Here is a 26,829-nt window from a genome sequence, read left to right as displayed (position 1 = left end):
TGATCTGTGAGCATACACGGTTGATTAATTGAAAGATGCAGCACGAAAACAGGTCCTTTGGTCCACTGAGCCCATGCTGACCATCGATCAACCCGTTCACACTAGTTTAGTATAGTTTGGTTTATTATCGTCACGTGCACCGAGGTACAGTGAAAAACTTTATGTTCTATAGACAATAGGTGCAGGAGGAGGCCATTCGGCCCTTCGAGCCAGCACCGCCATTCAATGTGATCATGGCTGATCATTCTCAATCAGTACCCCGTTCCTGCCTTCTCCCCATACCCCCCTGACTCCGCTATCCTTAAGAGCTCTATCTAGCTCTCTCTTGAATGCATTCTGTGTTATCTCACTTTCCCATCCACTCCCTGCACACTGGGGGCAATTTTACAGAGGACTCTGTGCATGGATAATGCCACTGTCAGTTCCATCTTTAGGAGAAGCCAGTGAATGAAGGCCTATCTGAGTTCTGAGGCAACCACTTTAACAAGCAATAAGGGGCGTCTATGTCTCCATGGAACTCTACGGTTACATGGATCATCTGAACATTTCTGCCATCACTGCTTGTGGATTCTTGTCAGTGTTGGCCGCTGGTACTGCATTGCACACTGTGAAAGTACTTCGCTGCTTCATAAAGCGAAACACAAAGTGTTGGAGGATCTTAGCGGGTCAGGCAGCATCTGTGGAGGGAATGGACCGGCGGGTGGGGACCCATCTTCAGACTGGCTTTAGTTGGGGGAGGGAGAAGCCAGAGAGGAGGTGGGGGCAGGCCAAAGCCTGTGCCCACCTGTCTACCACTTGCCAGGATTTGTCCCGCCCTCGCCTCTCTTCCAGTTTCTCCCTCCCCCAAATGACAATCAGTTTGAAGAAGAGTCCCGATCCGCCTGCCCATTCCCTCCAAAGACGCGGCCTGACCCATCGAGTTCCTCCAGCGCTTCGTGCTTTGCTCACGATTCCAGCATCTGCAGTTCCTCGTGTCTGGGCGGTGAAGAAAAGACAAAGCTCTCTGTCTTTCCCAGTTCTTGCAATGTGAGCTTGTGGCTCTGTCTCCCCATCAGGTTAAACGATTGTCCTGCGGGGACCTGCGCCAGCCCTTCATCTACAAGCCCATGCTGATTACCCTCTTCATGAGAGTGTTTCAGCAGCTGAGTGGCATCATAGTCATCCTGGTCAACATGCAGCTCATCTTTGACAGCACGCCTGTGATCCTGGTGAGTACCAACACCGCACACTATTGCCACCCAACAATAACCCCCTCTCCTGTTCCAGGGAGTTCCGGACCCCCGGACCCTCAGCTGACAATTATTTCCTTGAGGGCAGCAGGGTGGTGCAGCGGGTAGAGCTGCTGCCTCACAGCACCAGAGACCCAGGTTTGATCCGAACCTCGGCTGCTGTCTGTGTGGAGTTGGTATATTTGCCCTGTGAGTTGGCGCGTGGGTTTCCTCCAGGCACCCCGGTTTCCTCCCACATCCCAAAGACGTGCGTTTTCTTTGTGGGCTAATCACCCACTGTAAATTGCCCCTAGTTTGTAGGATGCGAAAGTGGGATAATGTGGAACTAGTGTACGGGGGGGATCGCTGGTCGGTGTGGACTCGCTGGGTCCAAGGGCCTGTTTCCACGCTCTACCTCTAAAAAGAACTCAACATCTCTCCACTACAACGTCTACTAATTACTTTAAAACTTCACCCTCCGCTAAAGGTAAAAGGGTCCTTTATATTTGGCGTATCTCCCATCTCCTCCCCCCTCTCACTCACTATCAGTTCTACAGACTGACGGAGGTTTGTTTGTAGCCAGGTTCCTATGATGCAGTGCTGGTTGGAGTCGTTCGCTTGGTGTCTGTGTCCATTGCGGCCTGGGTTATGGACAAAGCTGGAAGGCGGAAACTTCTCTTTGCTTCAGGTAAAATGAAATAAGATGCAGTGGTACCGAGCCACAGACCAGGGAGCCTAATTCCATCATTGGTCCTGCACTGAGGAAGCCAGGGATGGAAAGGGTGGCGCGGCGGTAGAGTTGCTGCCTTACAGCGAATGCAGTGCCGAAGTCCCGGGTTCGATCCCGACTAATGGCGCTGTCTGTACGGAGTTTGTACATTCTCCCCGTGACCTGCGTGGGGTCTCTCCGAGATCTTCGGTTTCCTCCCACACTCCAAAGAGGTACAGGTATGCAGGCTAATTTGCTTGGTAAATGTAAAAATTGTCCCTAGTGGGTGCAGGATAGCGTTAATGTGCGGGGATCGCTGGTCGGCGCGGACCTGGTGGGCCGAAAGGGCCTGTTTCTGTGCTGTATCTCTGAACTAAACTAAGCTAAAATAAACGTAGTCTTGTTTCACCACCCCCTTCAAACTCACGTTATGGAAAGGATCAAATCTGCTCACTTTCCAATCCTGACCACCAAGCGGAGTCTCTGTGAAGACGGGCTTACGTGTGATTCCCATGGTCTCATGAATCTGACTGGGTCTTAGGCCAAAGTTGTTGAAGGACAGAGTGTTGGTGGTTTCGGACCTGGAGTGGGATAATTGAGAGTCCCTGCAAAACCAAACTTTTAAATGTAGGAACTAGGAACTGCAGATGCAGGCTTACACAAAAGTGTATGAAATGCTGGAGTAACAGACCACTTCAGAGTTGCATCTGAATCAACAGTACTAGTTGCCGGTCCGCATTAACCAAACTGATCTCCCGGTGGCCGAGCACTTCAACTCCCCCTCCCATTCCCAGTCTGACCTTTCTGTCATGGGCCTCCTCCAGTGCCATAGTGAGACCCATCGGAAATTGGAGGAACACCACCTCATATTTCACCTGGGCAGTTTGCAGCCCAGTGGTATGAACATCGACTTCTCCAACTTTAGATAGTTCCTCTGTCCCTCTCTTCCCCTCCTCCTTCCCAGATCTCCCTCTATCTTCCTGTCTCCACCTATATCCTTCCTTTGTCCCGCCCCCCTGACATCAGTCTGAAGAAGGGTCTCGACCCGAAACGTCACCCAATCCTTCTCTCCCGAGATGCTGCCTGACCTGCTGAGTTACTCCAGCATTTTGTGAATAAATCGATTTGTACCAGCATCTGCAGTTATTTTCTTATAGTACTAGTGTGGGTCTGGACATTCAAATGGGTATAATCCATTTGTACTATCTACCTCATTGGAGATCCTTGGACTATCTTTAATTGGATTTCACTGGCTTTATCTTGCACTAAACGTTATTCCCTTTATCATGTATCTGAACACTGTGGACGACTCGATTGTAACGTGTTGCCTTTCCGCTGACTGGTTAGCACGCACATCAGAAGCTTTTCATTGTACCTCGGTACACGTGGCAATAAACTAAACTAAACTAAACTAAACATATTTCCTTCCCTTTAGGAGATTTGTGAATCAGTTGGGTTTTTACAATAATCCATCAGTTTTGCAGTTACTCCTCCTGGAAGTTTCATCTGCATTCCCTTTCTTACAGTGGAACCTGAGCTAACATTCAGTGCCATTTCAGCATCCAATATTCTAACCATTGTATCACTATAGCTTTAGGTTTGGGGTCATTGCAAAAAAGTCTTCTAGCATTAGAAATGGCACGGAAATTCACATTTTTCTTTCATTTCTCCCTCCAGGTATAATTATATTTTTGTCCACATTGACCCTTGGACTCTACATCAGGCTGGATGCGACCAAACTTAACAACACAAGCATTAATAACCGTTCTGCTGTGGAGAGTGACCACTTAACCCTTGCACATCTGCCTCAACACAACGTAGCAACATTTCTGACCCTCATTCCTCTGCTCAGCGTAAATGTTTACATATTTGGTAAGTCCTCCTTCAAGAGTTTGGTTAGGGAGGTTTACTTGATGCCAAACTAATATTGTACCTAGGATCGACACAAAGTGCTGGAGTTACTCAGAGAGTCAAACAGCATCTCTGGAGAAAAAGGACAGGTGATGTTTTGGGTTGGGGCCCTAATATTGTACCTACCCTGGAAGTGCTTGGTGGCATAGTGAGAAATCATCACACTTAGAGACAGCTTTTTCCCTTCCCTTATTAGGCTTCCGAATGGCCCTTTCATCAGCTAAGGTACTGTCCTATTCGTCTCTACCCCATTGCGAACATTGGACTTTGTTTTAGGAATTGCTACACTATAATGCTGACAACTACACTGATGAGTCAAAACATTATGACCACTGACAGGTGAAGTGAATAACATTGATTATCTTGTTACCATGGCACCTGTCAAGGGGTGGGATATATTAGGCAGCAAGTGAACAGTCAGTTCTTGAAGTTGATGTGTTGGATGCAGGAGAAATGGGCAGGAGTAAAGACCTGAGTGACTTTGACAGGGGCCAAATTGTTATGGCCAGACGACTGGGTCAGAGCATCTCTGAAACGGCAAGGCTTGTGGGGTGCTCCCGGTCAGCAGTGGTGAGTACCTACCGACAGTGGTCCGAGGAGGGATAAATCAGCGACAGGGTGTTGGGCGCCCAAGGCTCATCGATGCGCGAGGGCAACGAAGGCTATCCCGTCTGGTCTGAACCGACAGAAGGTCTAATGTAGCACAAGTCACAGAAACCTTTAATGGTGGTCACGGGAGGAATGTGTCACAATACACAGTGCATCGCACCCTGCTACGTATGGGGCTGCACACGGAGGACCAACAGCATATTAGGCAGGTGGTAATAATGTTTTGGCTCATCAGGTCATAATATTTTGGCTGATCGGTGTATCTTCTATATTCTACTCTATTCTGTACCTTTCCCATTGTGCTTGAGTTGGGCTTGATCGTATCGAATGGAAAGTGCGTAAAAGAAAGCTTCGGTACACGTGACAATAATAAACCTAATCCCACAGGTGAACACAATTGGCAGCGTTGGCGCAACTGGAACAGAGCGGTTACATTCCGAGATCACAGCACTGAAGCCAAAATGGCATCAAGAACCTGAATAAGTTGAGGGCAAGTGTCCAGGCAGAAATGTCTGGGAGCGGGCTCAACTGGGGAGATCTCGAAAGAACCGCCAACAACCGAGTGAGGTGGTGGACATTTGCCAATGGCCTGCGCTCCCTAGAGGAGCAAAGGGCTTAAGAAGAAGAAGAAGAAGTTTCTGACGCAGGGGGTGCGGAGTCAGTGTGAAGCAGGTGGTGCAGAAGGGGAAAGGTGCCGGGGATTTGAAACATGGCCAAAGTGGTGTACCTGGCCCCATCAGTATCTCAGGCCAGTACCTTGCCCCAAGTCATTCTCAGGCAGTATCTCAGGCCAGTACCTGGCCCAACACATTCCACATCGCAGCTTGCCTCTGGGTTTCAAAATAAAATTATCCGATTCCCTCAAACCCCTGTATTCCGAGTGGTCTCGCGGTGCCTGATGGACCTTTATTTGTTCCTGAGATATGTTTTTGCTTGGTTGTCTGATCTCTTTCCCTCGTGTGATCGATCACTCAGCCAGTTGTCTCAATGTGGTTGAAGACGTTGTCTCCTCTTGTCCTGTTTGCAGGCTATGCCCTGGGCTGGGGCCCAATCACGTGGCTGCTGATGTCGGAAATCCTTCCCCTTAAAGTGCGGGGTCCGATGTCAGGGTTGTGCGTCATTGTCAGCTATATCACAGCCTTCATCCTCACAGAGTGCTTCCTGCCCGTGAAGGTTTGTTCCTCTTCATGAATTCTCCTTCTCTTTGACCCCACAGGTCTCAAGGTTTTGATTTAGTCTCCTGGGGGAAAAAAAATCCATGTCCCTTGGTCCCATAAATATCCCCAAATCCTTTGTCAGTAAGTCCGCCTCCACCCCCCTCTCCCCCCCCTCCCCCCCCTCTCCCCCCCCCTCCCCCCCCTCTCCCCCCCACCCCCCCCTCTCCCCCACACCCCCCCCCCACCCCCCCTCTCCCCCCCCCACCCCCCCTCTCCCCCCCCCACCCCCCCTCTCCCCCCCCACCCCCCCTCTCCCCCCCCACCCCCCCTCTCCCCCCCCACCCCCCCTCTCCCCCCCCACCCCCCCTCTCCCCCCCCACCCCCCCTCTCCCCCCCCACCCCCCCTCTCCCCCCCACCCCCCCTCTCCCCCCCACCCCCCCTCTCCCCCCCACCCCCCCTCTCCCCCCTCTCCCCCCCACCCCCCCTCTCCCCCCTCTCCCCCCCCCACCCCCCCTCTCCCCCCCCCACCCCCCCTCTCCCCCCCCCACCCCCCCTCTCCCCCCCCCACCCCCCCTCTCCCCCCCCACCCCCCCTCTCCCCCCCCACCCCCCCTCTCCCCCCCCACCCCCCCTCTCCCCCCCCACCCCCCCTCACCCCCCCTCTCCCCCCCCACCCCCCTCACCCCCCCTCTCCCCCCCCACCCCCCTCACCCCCCCCCCCCTCACCCCCCCCCCCCTCTCCCCCCCCACCCTCTCCCCCCCCACCCCCCCCACCCCCCCTCTCCCCCCCCACCCCCCCCACCCCCCCTCTCCCCCCCCACCCCCCCCACCCCCCCCACCCCCCCTCTCCCCCCCCACCCCCCCTCTCCCCCCCCACCCCCCCTCTCCCCCCCCACCCCCCCTCTCCCCCCCCACCCCCCCTCTCCCCCCCCACCCCCCCTCTCCCCCCCACCCCCCCTCTCCCCCCCCACCCCCCCTCTCCCCCCCCCACCCCCCCTCTCCCCCCCCACCCCCCCATCTCCCCCCCCCACCCCCCCATCTCCCCCCCCCACCCCCCCTCTCCCCCCCCCCCACCCCCCCCCCACCCCCCCTCTCCCCCCCCCACCCCCCTCTCCCCCCCTCTCCCACCCCCCCTCTCCCCCCCCACCCCCCCTCTCCCCCCCCACCCCCCCTCTCCCCCCCTCTCCCCCCTCTCCCCCCCCTCCCCCCCCCATCACAACTCTCTGGGTGAAAAAGATTCCTCTTCTATAACGCCTATCATATCCACGGGATATTCTAAAACACTTTATAGCCATTTTGCGTTGATGAGGTCATTGTTTAGATATTGGGAATACAGCCACTAATTCACGGGTGGCACGGTGGCACAGCTGGTAGGGGCGCTGGCTCACTGCGCCTGGCACCCGGGTTCAATCCTGACCTTGGGTGCAAAGTGTGGAGTTTACACGTTCTCCCTGTAACCACATGGCCTATCTCTAGGTGCTCTGATTTCTGCCCTCATCTCAAAGATGTGAGGGTTTGTAAGTTAATTGGCTTCTGTAAAATAGCTCCTAGTGGGAAGAGTGGATGAGAAAGTAGGGTAACATTAAACTAGTGTAAATGGGTGATCGATGGTCGGCTTGGGCTCGGTGGACCGAAGGACTTGTTTCCATGCTGTATCTCCAAACTAAACTAATTTAAGTTCAGAATAGACAATAGACAATAGGTGCAGGAGGAGGCCATTCGGCCCTTCGAGCCAGCACCACCATTCAATGTGATCATGGCTGATCTGGCTGACATGCCAGCCAAGTGAATCATCAAACCCTGTACAAACTGTACTTTTCAATGCGATCATCTCTACCATCATTGCATTTAATCCGATGAACCTTTGTTTCATTCCCTCTATTGCAAGTATACCCTACCTTAGCTGAAGAAGGGTCTCGACCCGAAACGTCACCCATTCCCTCTCTCCTAGATGCTGCCTGACCTGCTGAGTTACTCCAGCATTTTGTGATACCTACCTTAGGTAGAGAGACTGGACCTGTCCATAAAATTCCAGGTTTAATTTAGTTTAGTTTACTTTAGTTTAGCTTGGTGTACAGATACAGAATGGAAACAGACTCTTCAGACCACCGACCATTGATAGACAATAGACAATAGACAATAGACAATAGGTGCAGGAGTAGGCCATTCAGCCCTTCGAGCCAGCACCGCCATTCAATGCGATCATGACTGATCACTCTCAATCAGTACCCCGTTCCTGCCTTCTCCCCATACCCCCTCACTCCGCTTTCCTTAAGAGCTCTATCCAGCTCTCTCTCTTGAAAGCATCCAACGAACTGGCCTCCACTGCCTTCTGAGGCAGAGAATTCCACACCTTCACCACTCTCTGACTGAAAAAGTTCTTCCTCATCTCCGTTCTAAATGGCCTACCCCTTATTCTTAAACTGTGGCCCCTTGTTCTGGATCACCCATTCACACTAGTTCTATGTTGTCCCACTATGTCATCCACTCCCTACACACTAGCGGCAATTTACAGAGGCCAATTAACATACCAACCTGAATAGACACAAAATGCTGGGGTAACTCAGCCGGTCAGGCAGCATCTCTGGAGAAAAGGAATCCGTGACGTTTCGGGTAGAGACCCCTCTGCACGTCTTTGGAATGTGGGCGCACACTGGATCAACCGTAGGAAACGCACGCGTTCACAGATAGAACGTGAAAACTCCACACTGGCAGCAACGGAGGTCAGGATCGAACCCAGCTTTCCAGTGCTGGGTGGTTGCAGCTCTGCCAACTGCAACAATGTGCTGCCCAAGTCCAAGGGTGTAGTCTCCCCAGGGCTCTGTATTATATCTTTAGTGTTGCACACAGATCCTTTTGCTATGTGGGCCAACATTGTTTTACTTGCACATCAGATTGTAATCATTTATGTACAAGGATACCCAGATCTCTCCAAACAACAACAGCTTTCAATCTTTCACTATATAAAACAACACTTTTTTTTCTCTTCCATTCATGATGGAAATAGATCGGGTAGACGCACAGAGTCTCTTGCCCAGAGCATGGGGAATCGAGAACCAGAGAACATACTTTAGGTTTAAGGTGAAGTGGGAAAGATTTAATATGAATCTGAGGGGTACCATTTTCACACAAAGTGTGGTGGGTGTATGGAACGAGCTGTCAGAGGAGGTAGTTGACTATCGCAACATTTAAGAAACATTTGGACAGGTAAATGGATCGGACAGGTTTACAGGGATATAGGCCAAATGCAGGTTGGTGGGACTGGTGTAAATGGGACATGTTGGTCGGTGTGGGAAAGTTGGGCCGAAGGGCCTGTTTCCACTGTATGACTCTGACTCAATTTTGCTTCCAAAGAGGATGACTTTAAATTGTTCCACAGTAAATTGCACCTGCCATATCCTTGGCCGTTGTCTTAGCCTGTCTGTATTCCTCTGAAGCCTCTCTGCATCCGCCACTAGCCCAGATTGCCACTCAGTTTAGCACCAGCAGCAAAATACGACTGGTCCTTCCTTCCCCACAAGTCACTGCTCAAGACTGTGAGCAGCTGGACTCCCTGTACTGACCCCTGTTGCATCCATGTTCTCCAGAGATGCTGCCTGATCCAATCAGTTACTCCAGTACTTTGTGTCTTTCTTTGTAAACCAGCATCTGCAGTTCATTGTGTTTACATTTTCCTGCACAGATCATTGTGATATCAAATATGGCATGCTTCACTAAAGATCATTCATCACACACTTCTTTCTTTCTTATAATTTAATCATTTTAATCATGGTTAAAGTTGGAGAGTTATCTACAAATGAGTCTTTGCATTCCGGGGAAGTTTTTGTTTAAAAGAGTGTAAACCCTTTTATTCTTGTTCAGGATTCCTTTGGACTCGATGTGCCCTTCTTCTTCTTCTGTGTAATATCCGCCCTGGGCATAATATTTACTGCTCTCTACGTCCCGGAAACCAAAGGGAAAACCTTGGAGCAAATTGAAGTTGAGTACAGGAACCCGAAGACTCCCCGTGACGATGACAAGAGTTGACGTGGACCCTCGATGTTGAAGAGCTGGAAGTTAAAGACTTGCTCTGATCAGCTCCTCTTTCTATCCATGTGATGAGGGAAAGCCCGTCCCGAAGCAAAAACTAATTAGGCGCATTTTGTCATCGCCTGCAATTGCTCAAAGAGCTGGTGATGGAGGAGGGGTGGTTACTCTTTGAAAACCTCCACACATCACACACGCTCAGTACAGAGCAAGTGAGACACGGAGTAAAACTCCCTCTACCTTGACCCATCACTCGAGACACAGCATGGGTCCCTGCTCATAAGATGTTAAACTTACGGTGTGCTTTTTTCATCAAATGCTTCCAATGAAGGTAGTGTTGGGGTATATTCCGTTGAGATTTCACAGCCTCTGGAGGGAGCAAGTGTTGGGCGACATAGTGGTAGAGTTGCTGCCTTACAGAGCCACAGTCCCGGGTTCGATCCTGACTGCTGGAGCTGTCTGTGCGGAGTTTATACGTTCTTCCTGTGACCGTGTGGGTTTTCTCCGGGTGCTCCGGATTTCTCCCATACTCCAAAGACATAGAGGTTTGTAGGTTAATTGGCTTCTGGAAATTGTAAAATTGCCCATGTGTAAGATAGTGCTAGCATATGGCGTGATTGCTGGTGGGTGCGAATACTGTGGGATGAAGGGCCTATTTCCACATTATATCTCTAAAGACTAAAGTAAAGTGTGATAATTTAACAAGGTTTAACTCCCTTACTTTATCATCAGAAGGTGGGTGACTTGATTCGCCTACCAAGAGTACTTGGACATATCGTGTCCAGCTTTTAAGCAGCTTAATTACTGTTTTGTATGGGATGTAAATATACTGTGTAAACTCAGTACAAATATTGTTTGTAATATAATGACTCAATGTCAAATCAGGCATCCAAATACAGTAAATGAAAACATAGAAAATAGGTGTAGCAGTGGGCCATTTGGCCCTTCAAGCCAGCATCGCCATTCAATATGATCATGGCTGATCATCCAAAATCAGTACCCCGTTCCGGCTTTCTCCCCATATCCCTCGATTCCCTTCGCCCCAAGAGCTAAATCTAACTCTCTTGAAAACATCCAGTGAATTGGCCTCCACTGCCTTCTGCGGCAAAATTCCAGATTCACAACTCTCTGGGTGAAAACGTTTTCCTCATCTCAGTCCTAAATAGCCTACCCCTTATTCTTAAACTGTGACCCCTCGTTCTGGACTCCCCCAACATCGGGAACATTTTTCCTGCACCTACCCTGTCCAATCCTCTAAGAATTTTATGTTTCTACAAGATCCCCCCTCATCCTTCTAAATTCCAGCCCAGTCGAGCCATTCTTTCATCATACGTCAGTCCCGCCACCCCGGGAATTAATCTGGCGAACCTGCGCTGCACTCCCTCAATAGCAATAACGTCCTTTCTCAAATTAGACCATTAGGACTGCCTGAGAACATGATGGGGCTCAGAACATTTCCTCATCTTTTTGAGCACCCAAATTCTCATGCCATAGAGGCCGATTCATATAGATGGTTGGCATGGACATAGTGTGCTGAAGTGCCTGTTTCTGTATTTTATCACTGACTAAAAACAACAATAGTGCAGTAACATTTTTTATTTCACAGTAAATGGTCAGAAATGGACAAAATATATAAAATATCCATTGTATTTAAATAGACGCATTTAAACAATGCCAATACAAACTAAAACCCTAAAATGTACAACTATTTATGATCAGTTTACCAATTATTGCTGACCCAGAATCTGACCAAATCCCAACGACCATTGCCCATCTGGCCAACATTTTCCTCTCCATTCCTTAAGGTTCCAAGATGTGCCCAATCTTGTGATAAAGAGAAACACTGTCTTTGGAAGGGCATTAATTTCTTATCTGGAAGAAATCTTTGCAAAGTGTTGTTCGGGGTGTGATTTGCACCCCTCACTCACACAATTAGGAACCAGAGCGCTGGGCAATTTTATCCCCTACCCAAGTACAGGATGTACATCGGCCAGGTCTAAGGAAGCAACCATGTACCGTTCTGATCAGTCCTGGTCTATTTAGAGTCAGCATCAATTAGCGAGTCATGGCCTCCTGATATCCCCAAAAGTAATGCTCAGAATAAAACATACGCTAAAAAACCCTGAGAGGTGAAACTACTGAAGTGAACAATCGGCCAACACTAAACATCGCACTAGAGTCGGCCCAGCCAGACCCGATGGATTTTTGTGCGTGAAGTACTCCCCAGTGAGGCCAGTGTCCACAGCTCTGCTTAATCCTAAGCATACCAGAGCAAACGCAGCATCAGAATGCTTTATGGAGGACTCGTCACAGATAAAAGGTACAGAAATATAAATAAAAGAGGCAGTGAGGAGTCTGTACCAAACTAAGGCTCAAGTTGAAGGACTGTGCAATTTTGAGCTCCATAATGTAAAACAATAAGAAGGAATGAGAGTCCAGCGTGATTCACCAGAACGCTGCCTGTTAAGATTTTGCCTTGGTTTTTCTTATGAGACCCGTAAAAGAGGACAATAGACAACTCTCAGTAATTCCGGGGCTATTGGTTAAACCCAAGAGGTTTAGAAAACAGGAAATTGTTATAAAACTGACAGTGTTATCTATTCTGTGTAGGAAGGAACTGCAGATGCTGGATTGCATCGTAGACAGACACAAAATGCTGGAGTAACTCTGCAGGATAGGCAGCATGTCCAAAGAAAAGGAATCAGTCTGAAGAAGGGTCTTGACCTAAAACGTCACCTATTCCTTTTCTCCAGAGGTGCTGCCTGACCCACTGAGTTACTCCAACATTTTCTGTCTCTCTTCAGCGTTATCTGTTCCCAGGATTTATGGTTGAAGCAAAAAAACAAAAGTTCAGATAGACAAAGGAAAGGCTATGGAGTGGTGCCAACATGTAGTGGTGACATCGAATAAATGATTGCCATCCGAGGGGAGAAACAAATTAATATGTGGAACAAAGTCACACAATGTTGGACAAATGTTTGTCAGTTGTGCAATGGAAGAGCTGGAGAATTCCCTTATAAGTTGTGCTATCGTGCAGTGCACGCAGCACAAGTCAAGCTGTGACTTGTCTCAAGTCATGTTAATCCCATCCAGCATGCATCTTTTAAACATACACAATGATCCAGAATTACTGGACGTTGAAAAAAAAAAATCAGCTTGTACGTCTTCATGCTATTCTCCTAAAAACACCTTCCTTCAAACCCTTTATTTCAATCAACTGGCCACTGCCCTAAAGACGACCGCATCTATTGTACTGTGGATTGCATCACGACCAAACCAAACTATCCTCTAGATAAGAATTATTTTGCTTTTCCCAACAAAAACTCACTCATACTTCAAAAGATTGCGTGTGCCTTTTTCCCTTTCCTGTACACCGCAATCCAAAGATACTCCAGATTATGTTTGCTGGGGAAGATGACAGCATGCAAAGGACTGGAGAGTTATGGCCGCTGGTGTCGAGGGAGATTTCCTGGATCAAATCTAGATCTTGATAGTGTGATGGATATTCCATGTAACTGAGTTACAAGTCATCTTTACAAAGGTGGAGTCAGATCTCCTTTTGAACACCTGTAAATGTTACATGACCTTTAACCCTGAATAAATTCAAAAATTAAAATAAAATATATTGCTGGTGAATCAATTCTGAAGTGAACAGAAAATATTTAGCAGGTCAGCCGGTACTCAAGAAGATATCAGTGACCTTACATTAGCACCGTGGTGAATATTGTTTGTTCACCTAACTCCTGAAACAGAGCTAGGGAAGGGAAGTGTCAGTGATGGAAGACTGAGAGCAGGATGGAAACTGGTAAAGAGTCAGAAGCAGCATCTGTATAGGCATTCGAGAGGTACAGTATGGAAACAGGTCCCCTTTGGCCCGCCGAGTCCACACTGACCTTTGATCATCTGTTCACATTAGTTCTACGTTATCCCCCTCTCACATCCACTCTCTGCACACAAGGGACAATTAACCTACAAACCCTCATGTTAGTGGGATGTGGGAGCAGTCATAGGGAGAGCATACTAACTACACACCGTCAGCACCGGAGGTCAGGGTCAAACCTGCGTCTCTGGTGCTGTGAGGCAGCGGCTCTACCAGCTCTACCCGCTGCGCCATTGTGCTACCCGTCGATACGTTGGTAAACGTGAGGGAGCACTCGAGCCAGAGGATGCAGATGGTGCTTGTGGACAGTTTGATCACGGTGCAACCAAGAGTACGAGTAAATTCTACTTTAGAAAGCATGGTTGGAGATTTACAGAAAATAATTCCAGTGTAATAATATTTTCAATGAAGGATTGTCTAAACAAAAATGCCTAGATTTGTATTAAACTGTGCTTTCAGAAACTAATGGTGTTACTGAACGGCAACCTGAATCCCATTATTGTTGTCATTTAATAATCCCAATGGGTGGTGCATAGCTGCCAGCAGCAACTGATAAGTGAATCCAAGTATAGCCTATCTCAATGTAGTCAACGTCATTTGATCTGTGATCACATCATTAGAATATAAAAAGGCTGTCAAACCCCTGAGATTTAGAATCAGTAACTGGTTTAAAGAAAGTTTGAAAGTCAAAATCCCTAGAAATGCAGCAAAGATATAAAAATCACATATTTAAAAAGGGAGAGATTCGATTCTTTTTGAAGACACAAGGAGCTGCAGATGCTGGTTTATAAAAATCAACAAATCACAAAGTGTCGTAGTAACTCAGAGGGTCGGCAGCATCTATGGAAGACATGTCATTCAGAGACGATGCCTGACCTGCCGAGTTACTCCAGCAGTGTTTTTACTGAACTGCAGATGTTGGTTTACACCGAAGATAGACACAAAATGCTGGAGTAACTCAGCGAGACAGGCAGCATCTCTGGAGAGAAGGAATGGGTGACGTTTTGGGTCAGACCCTTCTTCAGACCGAGGAAGGGTTTTGACCCGAAATATCACACATTCCTCTCCAGAGATGCTGCCTAACCCGCTGGGTTACTCCACCATCTTGTGTCTACAGTGTTTTTTACTATTCCTTTAAAGAATCAATTGCACATCAAACCAAGAGCTGACCCTCTCTGCAGTATATAAATTGTATGCATATAAATATAAAGTCCCGCTAGTTTGTTGATCTGCGGTTGCTGGAGGTAAACACGTCGGCGGTCTTTCACTGCATTGCCGTCTCATTGGTGATCGTTCCCGTCAACATTTCCACATCGGCCGGTTTCTTGTCTTTGAGCCTGGCGTACGAAACAGCATCACCCCTTCGTGGTCGGTTGTGGAAGTGGGGGGGGGGAGGGGGGGGGGGGAAGGGAGGAGAAAGAGACACCATGAGAAAACAAACAAAATAATATAACGAAAAGTAGCCATCTTTCACCCCATTGCCCCGTTAACTCTTTTGCTAGACACTTGGTTTTTCTACTTCAAATATTTAACCAATTCCCTTCTGAAAGCCTCGATTTGAATCACCAAGCAGTTTAGTCCAAATCTTAACCAATTGTTGTAACCAAACATTTTGACGTCAGCTCACCTCTGCATCTTTTACCGATCATTACAGCGCTCTTCTGCCTGATGGTCCCATTGCCTCTAGAAACAGCCTAGCCTTATTTACTCCCTCAAAAGCCTGCATAACTTTGAACTCTTCCTTTAAAACACCATCTTCCCTGCTCGAAGAAGAGGCCCATCCACTACACCGGGCCATGTGCATAATGAAGTCCCTCATGCCTTGTCCCACTCAAGTAAATCACCGTCCCAAATGCTTCGTATCCCCCTCGGCCATGCTTAGAATTGGCAATAGTCCAGCTAGCACCTAAATCTTCATGCAAGGATTAGCAACACCTTCCTCTCAAGCCAACTTGACACAAATACACCAAACATGTTAACAAATTCTCTTTAGGAATAATAACTTCCAAAAATCTGATCCCACCATTAACAAGGGTAGATCCCAGGGATCCAAGCTACAATTTCCATTCTTAATTAAAAGTCCATTCTCATTCACACAATATTGCATCAATTTACAGCTGTTTTCACCATCTAGATCAGAACAATCTGGACAAAGTATTCCACAAGCTATTTGTAAGCAATTCCAACCTATTGTCAGTGGAATACAAATCTGCATGCATATGTATGGATTTTTCAGACCACTTTTGGTCATCAATAAAGTGGCAATGCCAGGCATAGTGTAACAGGGCTTCTAGTGGGACTCAAAATAAGCAGCATTTCACAGCCGAACCCATTTAAACACCTTGCGACTGCAAACAGACTGCAGTGACTGTTTAAATAATTCAATGTTGGAAACACCATCAACATAGTTTACATGCACAACATAAACCAGCCCCCATAAAATCATTACTGCTGCAGTAAAATGTGGTGAGAGGAAGACATTTACATTAAATCCATGTAAAAACTCAATCCTAGTCATTTACAGCAATAAACCCTTAGGCGCAATTGGTCATGGGGGATATTATACAAAGATTGTCACTGTGAACAACCAATTAAGTGATCAAGTACAACTTGTTTCATAGTAATGGTGCAGAAAATGCTGATCAATACTAATTCTCGGAAAAACGAATGTTTTTGTTGCAAATGTTTGGGGGAGACTTCAAATGTAAGTATCTAGTTCCTCACTGCATTTTGCTGAAGAAATTATCTTTTTCAAGATGCTTTGCTATACTGTGGGCCTGATTGAAACAGACTGATCAGTGATTCTGTTTCTATTAGCAGAATCAGCACTGAATCTGTGGGATATCCACAGTATCACACAGTGTCACTGGAGCTCAACTACTCAATGGCGATGCTTAACCCACTTATCGGCAGGCATCCTTTGTGCCATTCTACGAGCTTTAAGGAAAACCAGCAAGCGATGAACTGTACCGTGTCCATTTAGGATTACGTAATCGTCCAATCCTGTGCTTTCAATCTGCCCTTTAAATCGAGATCAAGCCACACAATAAACAGACGTTGGTTGCCAGTGAAGACTCACTTTTTGCCAAGCGAGGCAAGTCCATAGAGCACACCTGAAGCAAAAGCAATTGCATTCCCAAAGAGCGTAGTTAATGAAAATCGCAGGAAAACTGGGAATATTGCTATCCTGTGGGGGGAAGGGAAAAATAAAGATTCACTTTACATTCTGGAAACCAGGATTGGGGAATCTTTCACTCAAGTTCGGGAAGAAGTCCACAGACACATTGAAAATCAGGAAAAACTATCGGTGCTGGAAATCTAAAATAACAACGGAAAATGCTGGAAACATTCAGATCAGGCAGCACCTGTGGGGAGAGAAACAGTTAGCAGTTCTGGTCTGAGACCCACGTCAAAATTAGGCAAGAGATAACAAAATAGTGTTCAATGAGCAGAGAGCGAATGGGAGGAGTAATGCCAGAGGACTGGAAAGTAAATGTTACTCCATTGTTCTGAGTAACCCCAGCGACAACAGTGGAGCCAAGTTCACTTCTGAGGTGCGAACGTGTGAAGCTGAGCTAGAAAAGGATCAATCATTACCTGTGAGGTAAAAGGAGAATGGGAAACTAGCACAGGTTTGTAAAGGGCAATTGTGTTTAACCAATTTGATAAAGAGTTTTAGAAAATGAGATAATGGTCAGAATTGATGAGGGCCACAGGCAATGTGGTGCACACAGACTTCAAAAAGGCTCTTGATAAAGTGCCACACAACAGACTTCTCCCCAAGGTTGAAGCATAGGGCATAAAGAGGGCACTGATGCCCTCCGCTGATACAATTTACATTAAGTAACTGATACAGTGGCACATGGCGAACAACTGCTTTTCAAAAAAAAAGAAAGGAGACTAAAGTTCCACAGAGTACACTGTTGAAGCCATGCTTTTTTTCCTGACCCGTGAGCCAGACTTGAGGGGTGGACTGCAAGAGTTTCTAAATTTGCAGATAGCACAAAAATTGGTGTAGAACTTCAAGGAATCCGAGTGCCACATAGATCCTTCAGCAGGTTTCTGAACCTTTTGTGAACAAAAGACGGAGTATTAGTAGGTTATTTGAACGCGATTCATAATCTGGCGAAATTCACCCCTGTCCATGACTGATCTCCACACCATCTCCCAGCTAATTCCCTAAACCCATCACCTCATTCACGTCAGTCTGAAGAAGGGTCTCGACCTGAAACGTCACCCATTCCTTCTCTCCAGAGATGCTGCATGTCCCGCTGAGTTACTCCAGCATTTTGTGTAAGCAAATAACCGCAGATGCTGGTACAAATCGAAGGTATTTATTCACAAAATGCTGGAGTAACTCAGCAGGTCAGGCAGCATCTCAGGAGAAGGAATGGGCGACGTTTCGGGTCGAGACCCTTCTTCAGACTGATGTCAGGGGGGCGGGACAAAGGAAGGATATAGGTGGAGACAGGAAGATAGAGGGAGATCTGGGAAGGGGGAGGGGAAGAGAGGGGCAGAGGAGAAGTCGATGTTCATACCGCTGGGCTGCAAGCTGCCCAGGCGAAATATGAGGTGCTGTTCCTCCAATTTCCGGTGGGCCTCACTATGGCACTAGAGGAGGCCCATGACAGAAAGGTCAGACTGGGAGTGGGAGGGGGAGTTGATGTGCTCGGCCACCGGGAGATCAGGTTGGTCAATGCGGACTGAGCGCAGGTGTTGAGCGGAACGATCGCCGAGCCTGCGTTTAGTTTCGCCGATGTAAAGAAGTTGACATCTAGAGCAGCGGATACAATAGATGAGGTTGGGAAGGTGCAGGTGAACCTCTATCTCACCTGGAAAGACTGTTTGGGTCCTTGGATGGAGTTGAGGGGGGAGGTAAAGGGACAGGTGTTGTATCTCCTGCGGTTGCTGTGGAAAGTGCCCGGGGATGGGGTGGTTTGGGTAGGAAGGGACGAGTGGGCCAGGGAGTTACGGAGGGAACGGTCTCTGCGGAACGCAGAAAGGGAAGGGGATGGGAAGATGTGGCCAGTAGTGGGGTCCCGTTGTAGGTGACGGAAATGTTGGAGAATGATTTGTTGTATACGCTGGCTGATGGGGTGGAAGGTGAGAACGAGGGGGATTCTGTCCTTGTTACAAATGGGGGGAAGGGGAGCAAGAGCGGAGCTGCGGGATGTAGAAGAGACCCTAGTGAGAGCTTCGTCTATAATGGAGATGGGGAAGCCCCGTTCCCTGAAGAATGAGGACATCTCTGATAACCTAGTGTGAAACACCTCATCCCGGGCGTAGATGCAGCGTAGACGGAGGAATTGGGAGTAGGAGATAGACTTTTTGCAGGAGACAGGGTGGGAAGGTGTAGTCCAGATAGCTGTGCGAGTCAGTGGGTTTATAGTAGATGTCAGTCACTAGTCTGTCTCCTGTGATGGAGATGGCGAGGTCCAGAAACGGGAGGGAGATGTCGGAGATAGTCCAAGTATATTTAAGGGCAGGATGGAAATTGGAAGTGAAGTGTATGAAGTCAGTGAGTTAAAGAGCATTTTGTGTCTATCTACAAACTACTCTCACTGGTTAACAGCTCAATGAGGATAGATATGAACCACAACACCAATGAGCAATACAAATGTCATTGACTGCCGCCACACAGCCCTCCTACAGTACACTTACCCACAATAGAATATTGCTTTCTGCCAGTTGCGGAGCTTATCAGCCCTTGCAGACACTGCATTCGCAAACTCGATGAACTGGCAGCAGAATGGAGCTTCACAGAGGAAAAGGACAAATGCACTCAGCCTGTGTGTGAAAAGATAAAATTGAAACTTTACACCACTGCAAGTCACCCAAAAAATGATTTGCATCACAACTCAAGACTATACACAGAAGCTACAATGCATGCATGACAGGAATAGTTGAAGAAAATACTCCAGATGACATGAGAAGTTAGACAATGGAAAATGGAAAAGTATATAACAATAGCAGAGATTAAGAAGTTTATGTGGAATGTAATGTAGTAAATGAGTGGTCTGTTTCTATGAAATGCAGAAAATAAGAAAAGTCTTTTGTTAAGAAGTGTGAAACATTGTGATTAATTTGGCACACAGAATGCCAGCTTCGATAAAATGTAGCAAAAGCTATCTGGGCACAAAAACACCAGGTAGCTTATATTCATCATTCCTGTTCTTGCAGTGGAGATAGCCAAGTGACCTTCACAGATTTTGTATATTTCTAGAACAGGTAACATCATTTTTTTGGCAACACACTACCTTTACCTTAAAGGTGCACCTAATCGAAGGTAAAACACAAAGTGCCAGAGTAACTCAGTGGATCAGGCAGCATCTCTGGAGGACAAGAAGAGGCGATGTTTCAGGACAGGACCCAAGACACTGAACAGTCTGAAGAAGAGTCCTGACTTGAAATGTCGCCAGAGTCTGAATAAGGTTTCCAACCCGAAACATCACCCAGTCTGAAGAAGGGTCCCAACCTGTCACCTATCCATGTCCTGCTACCTAGCCCATTGAATTACTCCAGCATTTTGTGTTATACTCAAGATTCCAGCATCAGCAGTTCCTTGTGTTTCCAATCTAAGGGACACAAGGCAACTTGCCTCAGAGACGCTTTGTAAAAGGTTCCTCTCTGGAAATGGAGAGCAGGGTTCAGAAACAAATCACAGGTAAAACTATTGCAAAGATAATGCAACTTTCTACAGCATATGAAACAGACTCTAAAAGTCACGTTAATTTTTAGATTCTTTGAATGTATTTTTAATATACCCGGATGGTAGCAAATGGACAGGGGGAAAAGCGTGGGATTGGAAGAGGAGTAAGGAACGCGAGAAGAACTTGAGAAGCTAAGGGATTAATTGGGGACAATGGGGACATGAAGGGAGATGGGTGTTAGGAAAAATGGCCCAGTTGGTGAAGCAGGGAATGGGTGCTCTGATATTGTTCTTTGTCACATTGATCAATCTTTTATTTTCAGATGGGGGATTAAACAAGTTCAACCGTGCACATAAACCCACTCCAAAAACAACATCCCAAGGTATTCTTTCCACAGTGAGCAGGGCTGCTGCATGCAGGTACTTACACCATCCACACCCCGGCTGCAATGTTGAGGGGATCGATTGTAACACAGTTCCACACTCCAGCAATTGCACAAGCTGCAAAACAACCAGAAAGAGAGGCTCAGTTGTGACTGGAGGATAATAAAACCGATCCCAGCCTCTGTTGTCACACATGACCATCACTGGAGCACCACTGCACTTTCTAGGTCGTGTAACCATCAAATACAAATATCCATTAGTCCTCTCCTCCCGGTTGTGTTTAGTCCCAGACTCACTGCAGAGAGCTTTCTCTATAGCCCCTAACACAGAGACAGACGCTCATGGGCTCACACACCACACACTGCCCATAATATGAATAACCCCAGGGGACAACACCAAGATGATGGTGCTGACTCAAGGCGAGCTTATGCAAGAGACATCAAACCACGCAGGCACAAGGAACTGCAGATGCTGGAATCTTCAGCAAAACACAAAGTGCTGGAAGAACTTGGCGGGTCAGTCTGCATCTACGAAGGGAATGGACGCATGACGTTTGGGGCTGGGACCCTTCTTCTGACATTAAACGATGGCCATGACTGCTGTCACTGGCTGATGCAAACACTTATCATGAATAGCAGGAGTGTTTCTTCTACTTATCTTTCAACCAACTTCACCCACAGATTGCTGTTTGTAAGAGATTGCTGTTTGCTAATTAGCTGCAATGTTTTTTTTTCCTTCCAGTAGTGTTCAAATTTCACATGGGCTTCGTTGGCTGGAATACTATGGCCATGTGAGTTGTACAGATGCAGCCAGTCTTTCCTTCACAACCTTAAAGCTAGTAAAAGTACTCTCCCAGCCAGCAGTTATAATCTCTGACAGTCCTAACATCTCCTGCCCCAGTTGTGGCCTGCACCACATTTCAGTTGCAATAAAATCACATTTGGGGTTATCGACAATAGGTGCAGGAGTAGGCCATTCGGCCCTTCGAGCCAGCACCGCCATTCAATGTGATCATGGCTGATCATCCACAATCAGTACCCCGTTCCTGTACCTATTAGAGTGTTGATTTTCTATTATTGATTCAAGACTCAAGATCCAATTCTCAAAAGGTCCCACCTGCAGGGAGCAGGTATGTCAATGAAAGACCAGAGTCCAAGAGCAGATCCTTGGTGGGCACCAGAGGTAAAATAAAGCTGCTACTCCTGTTTTTTTGTGCTGTCCTGTGTATTAGCCTCTCTGGTTACTATCCAGTGTCTTCTTGTTCATTTATGGGCAATGTGCTTAACAGAGTGGCACAGTGGTAGAGATGCTGCCTCACTGTGATGAGACTTGGGTTCAATCCTGTCTACGGGTGCTATCTGTGCAGAGTTTGTACGTTCTCCCCTGGGTGCTCCGGTTTCCTCCCACACTCCAAAGACATACAGGTTTGTAGGTTAATTGGCTTCTGTAAATTGTCCCGAGTGTAGGATAGTGTTAGTGTACGCTGGTTTGCACGGACTCAGTGAGCCAAAGGGCCCATCCACGCTGTATCTCTAAAGTCTAAAGTAAAGTCTGAACGGAGGTGAAGTAACAACCAAAATAAAGTTTACCAATAACCGAGGGAATTGAATGAATAAATGAATACGTTTATTGGCCAGGTATGTGCATATACAAGGAATGTGTCTTGGTGCTCTGTTCACAAATGACAACACAAACATACAGTTAACAATTAAAAATAAAGCATAAACACATCAAAACAATAAGGATACAATATTACGGTCTAAACATACGGGTGAAAATAAACCAGAGCAAAAAAGAGACTACAGACTTTGGTTATTGAGTAGAACTACTACTTGTGGAAAAAAGCTGTTTTTATGTCTGGCTGTGGCTGCTTTGACAGTCCGGCGTCGCCTTCCAGAGGGGTCAGAGATGATCTTGCCCGCTCGCTTCCTGGCCCTTGCAGTGTACAATTCGTCAATGGGGGAAGGTTGCAGCCAACAACCTTCTCAGCTGTGCGGACGATCCATTGCAGCCTCCAGATGTCGTGCTTGGTGGCTGAGCCAAACCAGACCATGATGGAGAAGGTGAGGACGGACTCAATGATAGCAGTATAGAATTGGACCATCATTGCCTGTGGCAGATTGTGTTTCCTCAATTGCCACAGGAAGTACATCTTCTGTTGGGCCTTTTTGACTGTGGAGTCGATGGTGGCCCCCCATTTAAGGTCCCTGGAGATGATAGTTCCAAGGAACTTAAATGACTCCACAGATGTGACTGTGGTGTTGTTGATGGTGAGTGTGGGGGGGGGAGGGGAGGGGGAGCTCTTCGAAAGTCTACAATTAGTTCCACTTACAATTAATCCTACAATTAATCCAATCTTATCTTTCCTAGATTGACAACAATACTTGGCGTAGTGAAAATGTGGAACTCTACACTTTGTGGCAGAGATAGACTTTACAGCTGGACATTAAACATCCACGACAGGGGCTCAGACCATCATTAGTCACTCATTCAATGTCACTGAACAAGTTACCAGGATACCTGCAGTCAACAGATTGGTTGCTGCATTACATTACAAGTGTTACGACACTTCAACAAACTGCTTGTTGGATTGTGGGACATCAATCTCTTGCTTTCTTTTGAGGGTAAATTAAACAAGTTCATGATGTGAAGGAGATGCGAGGGACAAGTTGTTCACACAAAGAGTGGTGGATGCCTGGAACACACCGCTAGATATGATAGTGGCATTTAAGAGGCCCCTGGATTGGCACATGGATATTCCGGGAATGGGGGGGGGGTGAGATAGGGATCACGTGTAAGGGCATAAATTAGTTTAACTTGGCATCATATTCAGGGTAGATGTTGTGGGTTGAAGGTGCTGTACTGTTCAACAAATATATTGAAGGAATAGGTGCAAAATAGGTGGAACAGGTTGTTCAAGTGTTGACAAATAGCCCCACGGCATGTTTCTGCATTGTATGTTCTCCTAAGTACACTAAATAATTGAGAAAAATATTTACTATCTTTAATTGTGTTACAGAACTCAGAAGGGCGAGGAAAGAGGAAGAATCCTTTCTACCTAGATGGTAAAACACAAGAAAATAGGAGCAGGAGTAGGCCAACCGGCCCCTCGAGCCCGCTCCGCCATTCAATGCGATCATGGCTGATCCTACCCCAACCCCCTTCCCACTATCGTCCTTCTTCCCACCCAAAAGAACCGTGTGATCTCCTGGGAGAGGCGAAAAACCGGATAAAAACCCAGGCCAATTTGGGGGAAAAATCCGGGAAATTCCTCTCCGACCCCAAGCTAGGCGATCGAAACTTGTCCAGGAGATTACTCAGGTCTTACTATACTAACAATAGCTCAGGAGTAGGAGTGTTGTTAGTATAGTAAGATCCATCTACTTCTCCACTGTGTATATTTGGATCCAATTACCGCTACTGAATTATAGAAAAACAGCTTGTTAAATATGCACAAGCAGCCTGTTCCCAAGGTTGAGTATCATAGTCCAAGGAATAGCTGGTGGAATACGTTTAACACAGGGCAATGAGTCAGCCATCAGCTCCCCAGTTACCTCCCCCAATCTAACACATTCTTGCCGTGCTACACACTAATCACACCTACTTCTTCAGAATTTCAGCAAAAATGATAAGAGTGCAAGGAATTTCAAAGATGTGAGCATCAACTCAAGGCTTCAGAGTTAGATATGGCTGATAATATTTTTCCCACATAATTGAATACTCCATTTTATTGACGTTCCTTTGTGTAAAGGGCGAGAATGATTCAACACGTTACAGAATTATTCCTCTGTTACCTTAACTTTGTGCAAAAAGAGGTGTAAACAACACATATAACTCAGAGAAGGGTGGCTCCAAGCACAACAGATAACACTTCTGCAGCTCAATTTTGTGGTTAAAAATCAATCATTGAGGACCAGTGGTATCATTGTGAGCCATTTTTCTTGAGGACACAACAAGTTGCACACTTCCTCCTCCTCCCCACCTTACCCCCACTATCCCTTCCCTCCCCTACCACCGCTCCCTCACCCATCTTCCTCGCCACCCCCCCCCCCCCTTCCCTCACCCCCACAAGAGTTGCTGACTTCCACATTCAGCATTAGCTGTCTACTCTCTCTATTCAAGACATGAATATCCTTCTCACAATAATATACCAGGAGGCAGCCATTTGATCCTTCAAGTCGAAGCCAGCTCTTTTTGGATGCGTTACAAGGCCAAGCCACTTACTAGCTGTACTAACACAGCTGACTAAAATAGTTTTTCTGAAGGATCTTGGCAATCTTGGCTCAGTATTGCTCCTGGATACTGAGACTACAAACGTGACCTACCCTCTCATCTTGGTTCTCCAAAAACTGCTCGATGTGAGAGTTCTTAACACTACAGCAAATGCAGGAAGAACCTGTTGAGATTGTCTGCTTGATCGTCTTTTACTAGTTCCAAAGCATTTTCCCTTGGTCAGGCAGCACGGTGGCACAGCAGTAGAGTTGTTGCCTTACAGTGCCAGAGACCCAGGTTCAATCCCGACTACGGGTGCTGTCTCTATGGAGTTTGTACGTTCTCCCCGTGACCGTGTGGGTTTTCTCCGAGATCTTTGGTTTCCTCCCACACTCCAAAGACGTTCAGGTTTGTAGGTTTATTGGATTGGTATAAATGTAAATTACCAAGTGTGGAGAATAGTAAATGTTGAAAGCATGTATCACCAGATTCAGAAAGATTTTCCCTTATCAGACTCTTGAATGGATCATATGTAATGTATCTTTTCCTGATCTTCCAATCTACACCACTGCACCCCTTGTACTTTATTTTTATCTGCACTTTATCTGCAGCCCTGACTTTATACACTGCATTCTATTTTCCTCTCTTGCACAACCTATTGTACTCACGAGGTGATCTGCCTGGATAAAACAAAAGAGTGTTCCCACCCTTGGTACACATGACAATAATAGTCTTAGAGCAATAAATTCCACTGTCTGTCAAATCAAATGTATGCAATTTGCTTTCAATTTCATCCAGGTGATTTTCTAAACAAACAGATTTGTCAGTAAACTGCAGCCGCACCTTCCAACACACTAAACTCTAAGTAGCATGCCAATCAATGGCAGCAGTGTCAGAGAGATACAGTACGGAAACAGGCCCTGTTCTCATGAGAATGAGGTAGTTTGAGACATTGAATAAATTCCCAAGATCTACAAATACAATCACCCCAGTGTACATTGATAATCTAAGTGTACGCAACTCCATTGAGGATTTTTTTAAAAAGAGTCAATTATGCAAGTGGGCACATGCACAGCTGACTAGACAGTGTGACAATAAGTAGACTGTAATCAGACCCGGGGTCAATAAGGAGCTCAGAAATAAACTGAAACAGTTATGACATCGTTACAGCAGCCCGGTCCCATGTAAACATCAACCTCTGCTACACATTGAGCGTTTTAAATAATAGGAAATAAGATGCAGATCATCATTTCCCTCGCTAAGCACGGAGATGCTGGCTATCCACACACTTTAGGGACTGCCAGAGGAAGGTGCTTCAATCTGAGCCGGCCACAATGGGTCTAGACGGTCCATGGGACACTTCGCTTCGTGTTGGTTTTATCACAGTGACAGGGAATCCAGGTTTAACACTCGCTCTTTGGTGTAATCAGACAGCTGGTTCAACCTGTGTAGGGAGGTCAAGCTCCAGGCTGTAGACAAGCCATCCCCGGCCTCACACACCCCGCTCCCGCACCGGCCCGGACCTCACACACCCCGCTCCCGCACCGGCCCGGGCCTCACACACACCCCGCTCCCGCTCCGACCGGGCCTCACACACCCCGCTCCCGCACCGCCCCGCTCCCGCTCCGACCGGGCCTCACACACCCCGCTCCCGCACCGGCCCGGGCCTCACACACCCCGCTCCCGCACCGGCCCGGTACTCACACACCCCGCTCCCGCACCGGCCCGGGCCTCACACACCCCGCTCCCGCTCCGACCGGGCCTCACACACCCCGCTCCCGCACCGGCCCGGGCCTCACACACCCCGCTCCCGCACCGGCCCGGGCCTCACACACCCCGCTCCCGCACCGGCCCGGGCCTCACACACCCCGCTCCCGCACCAGCCCGGTACTCACACACCCCGCCGATCACAGCCGCGAACCGGCACAGCCAGCGATACCACCATGTCATCCCGTCGTCGCCGCCGCCCTGCTGTGCCGAACCGGCCACGGCCGCATCCTCGGCCCCGGCGCTGGCGTCCTCCGAGCTCGGCATTATGGACACCGGGCCCGGGGCTGTCCGGCCTCCCCTCGGCCTCTCCCGCC

At 47.6% G+C, this 26,829-nt stretch overlaps 2 protein-coding genes across 3 annotated transcripts in view; one reads left to right on the top strand and one right to left on the bottom strand.

Annotated features, from left to right (window-relative positions):
• The window catches only part of slc2a6 (solute carrier family 2 member 6), a 25,014-nt gene extending 11,765 nt beyond the window's left edge, over positions 1 to 13,249 (top strand). The window contains exons 6-10 of the mRNA XM_078425858.1: positions 1,056 to 1,208; positions 1,788 to 1,896; positions 3,595 to 3,789; positions 5,465 to 5,610; positions 9,456 to 13,249. Of these exons, the coding sequence (XP_078281984.1) occupies positions 1,056 to 1,208; positions 1,788 to 1,896; positions 3,595 to 3,789; positions 5,465 to 5,610; positions 9,456 to 9,620 (768 nt within the window). The 3' untranslated portion in view covers positions 9,621 to 13,249. The remainder of the gene's footprint in view (positions 1 to 1,055; positions 1,209 to 1,787; positions 1,897 to 3,594; positions 3,790 to 5,464; positions 5,611 to 9,455) is intronic.
• On the bottom strand, positions 11,211 to 26,829 carry cacfd1 (calcium channel flower domain containing 1). 2 transcript variants are annotated; one of them, XM_078425859.1, is made up of 5 exons: positions 26,641 to 26,829; positions 20,578 to 20,650; positions 19,162 to 19,287; positions 16,580 to 16,687; positions 11,211 to 14,861 (listed from the first exon to the last, which is right to left on the bottom strand). In XM_078425859.1, the coding sequence occupies exons 1-5, from the start codon at positions 26,777 to 26,779 to the stop codon at positions 14,765 to 14,767; spliced, it is 543 nt and encodes a 180-aa protein (XP_078281985.1). In that variant the 5' UTR covers positions 26,780 to 26,829; the 3' UTR covers positions 11,211 to 14,764. The 2 variants fall into 2 exon arrangements, with proteins under 2 accessions (XP_078281985.1, XP_078281986.1); XM_078425860.1 differs by having other exon boundaries at positions 11,211 to 14,837.

This window comes from Rhinoraja longicauda, chromosome 31, assembly GCF_053455715.1.
Source record: "Rhinoraja longicauda isolate Sanriku21f chromosome 31, sRhiLon1.1, whole genome shotgun sequence".
Lineage (NCBI taxonomy): Eukaryota > Metazoa > Chordata > Chondrichthyes > Rajiformes > Arhynchobatidae > Rhinoraja > Rhinoraja longicauda.
Note: the sequence above shows the minus strand (reverse complement) of the source record. Positions and strands in the feature narration are given on the sequence as shown.

Coding starts and splice junctions, on each gene's coding strand:
- cacfd1 (XM_078425859.1), bottom strand. CDS start 26,779: ATGCCGAGCTCGGAGGACGCCAGCGCCGGGGCCGAGGATGCGGCCGTG. Junction 20,651..26,640: donor GGCTGTGATCGGCGGGGTGT/GTGAGTACCGGG, acceptor GTTGTTTTGCAG/CTTGTGCAATTGCTGGAGTG. Junction 14,862..16,579: donor CTTGCCTCGCTTGGCAAAAA/GTGAGTCTTCAC, acceptor CCGACCACGAAG/GGGTGATGCTGTTTCGTACG.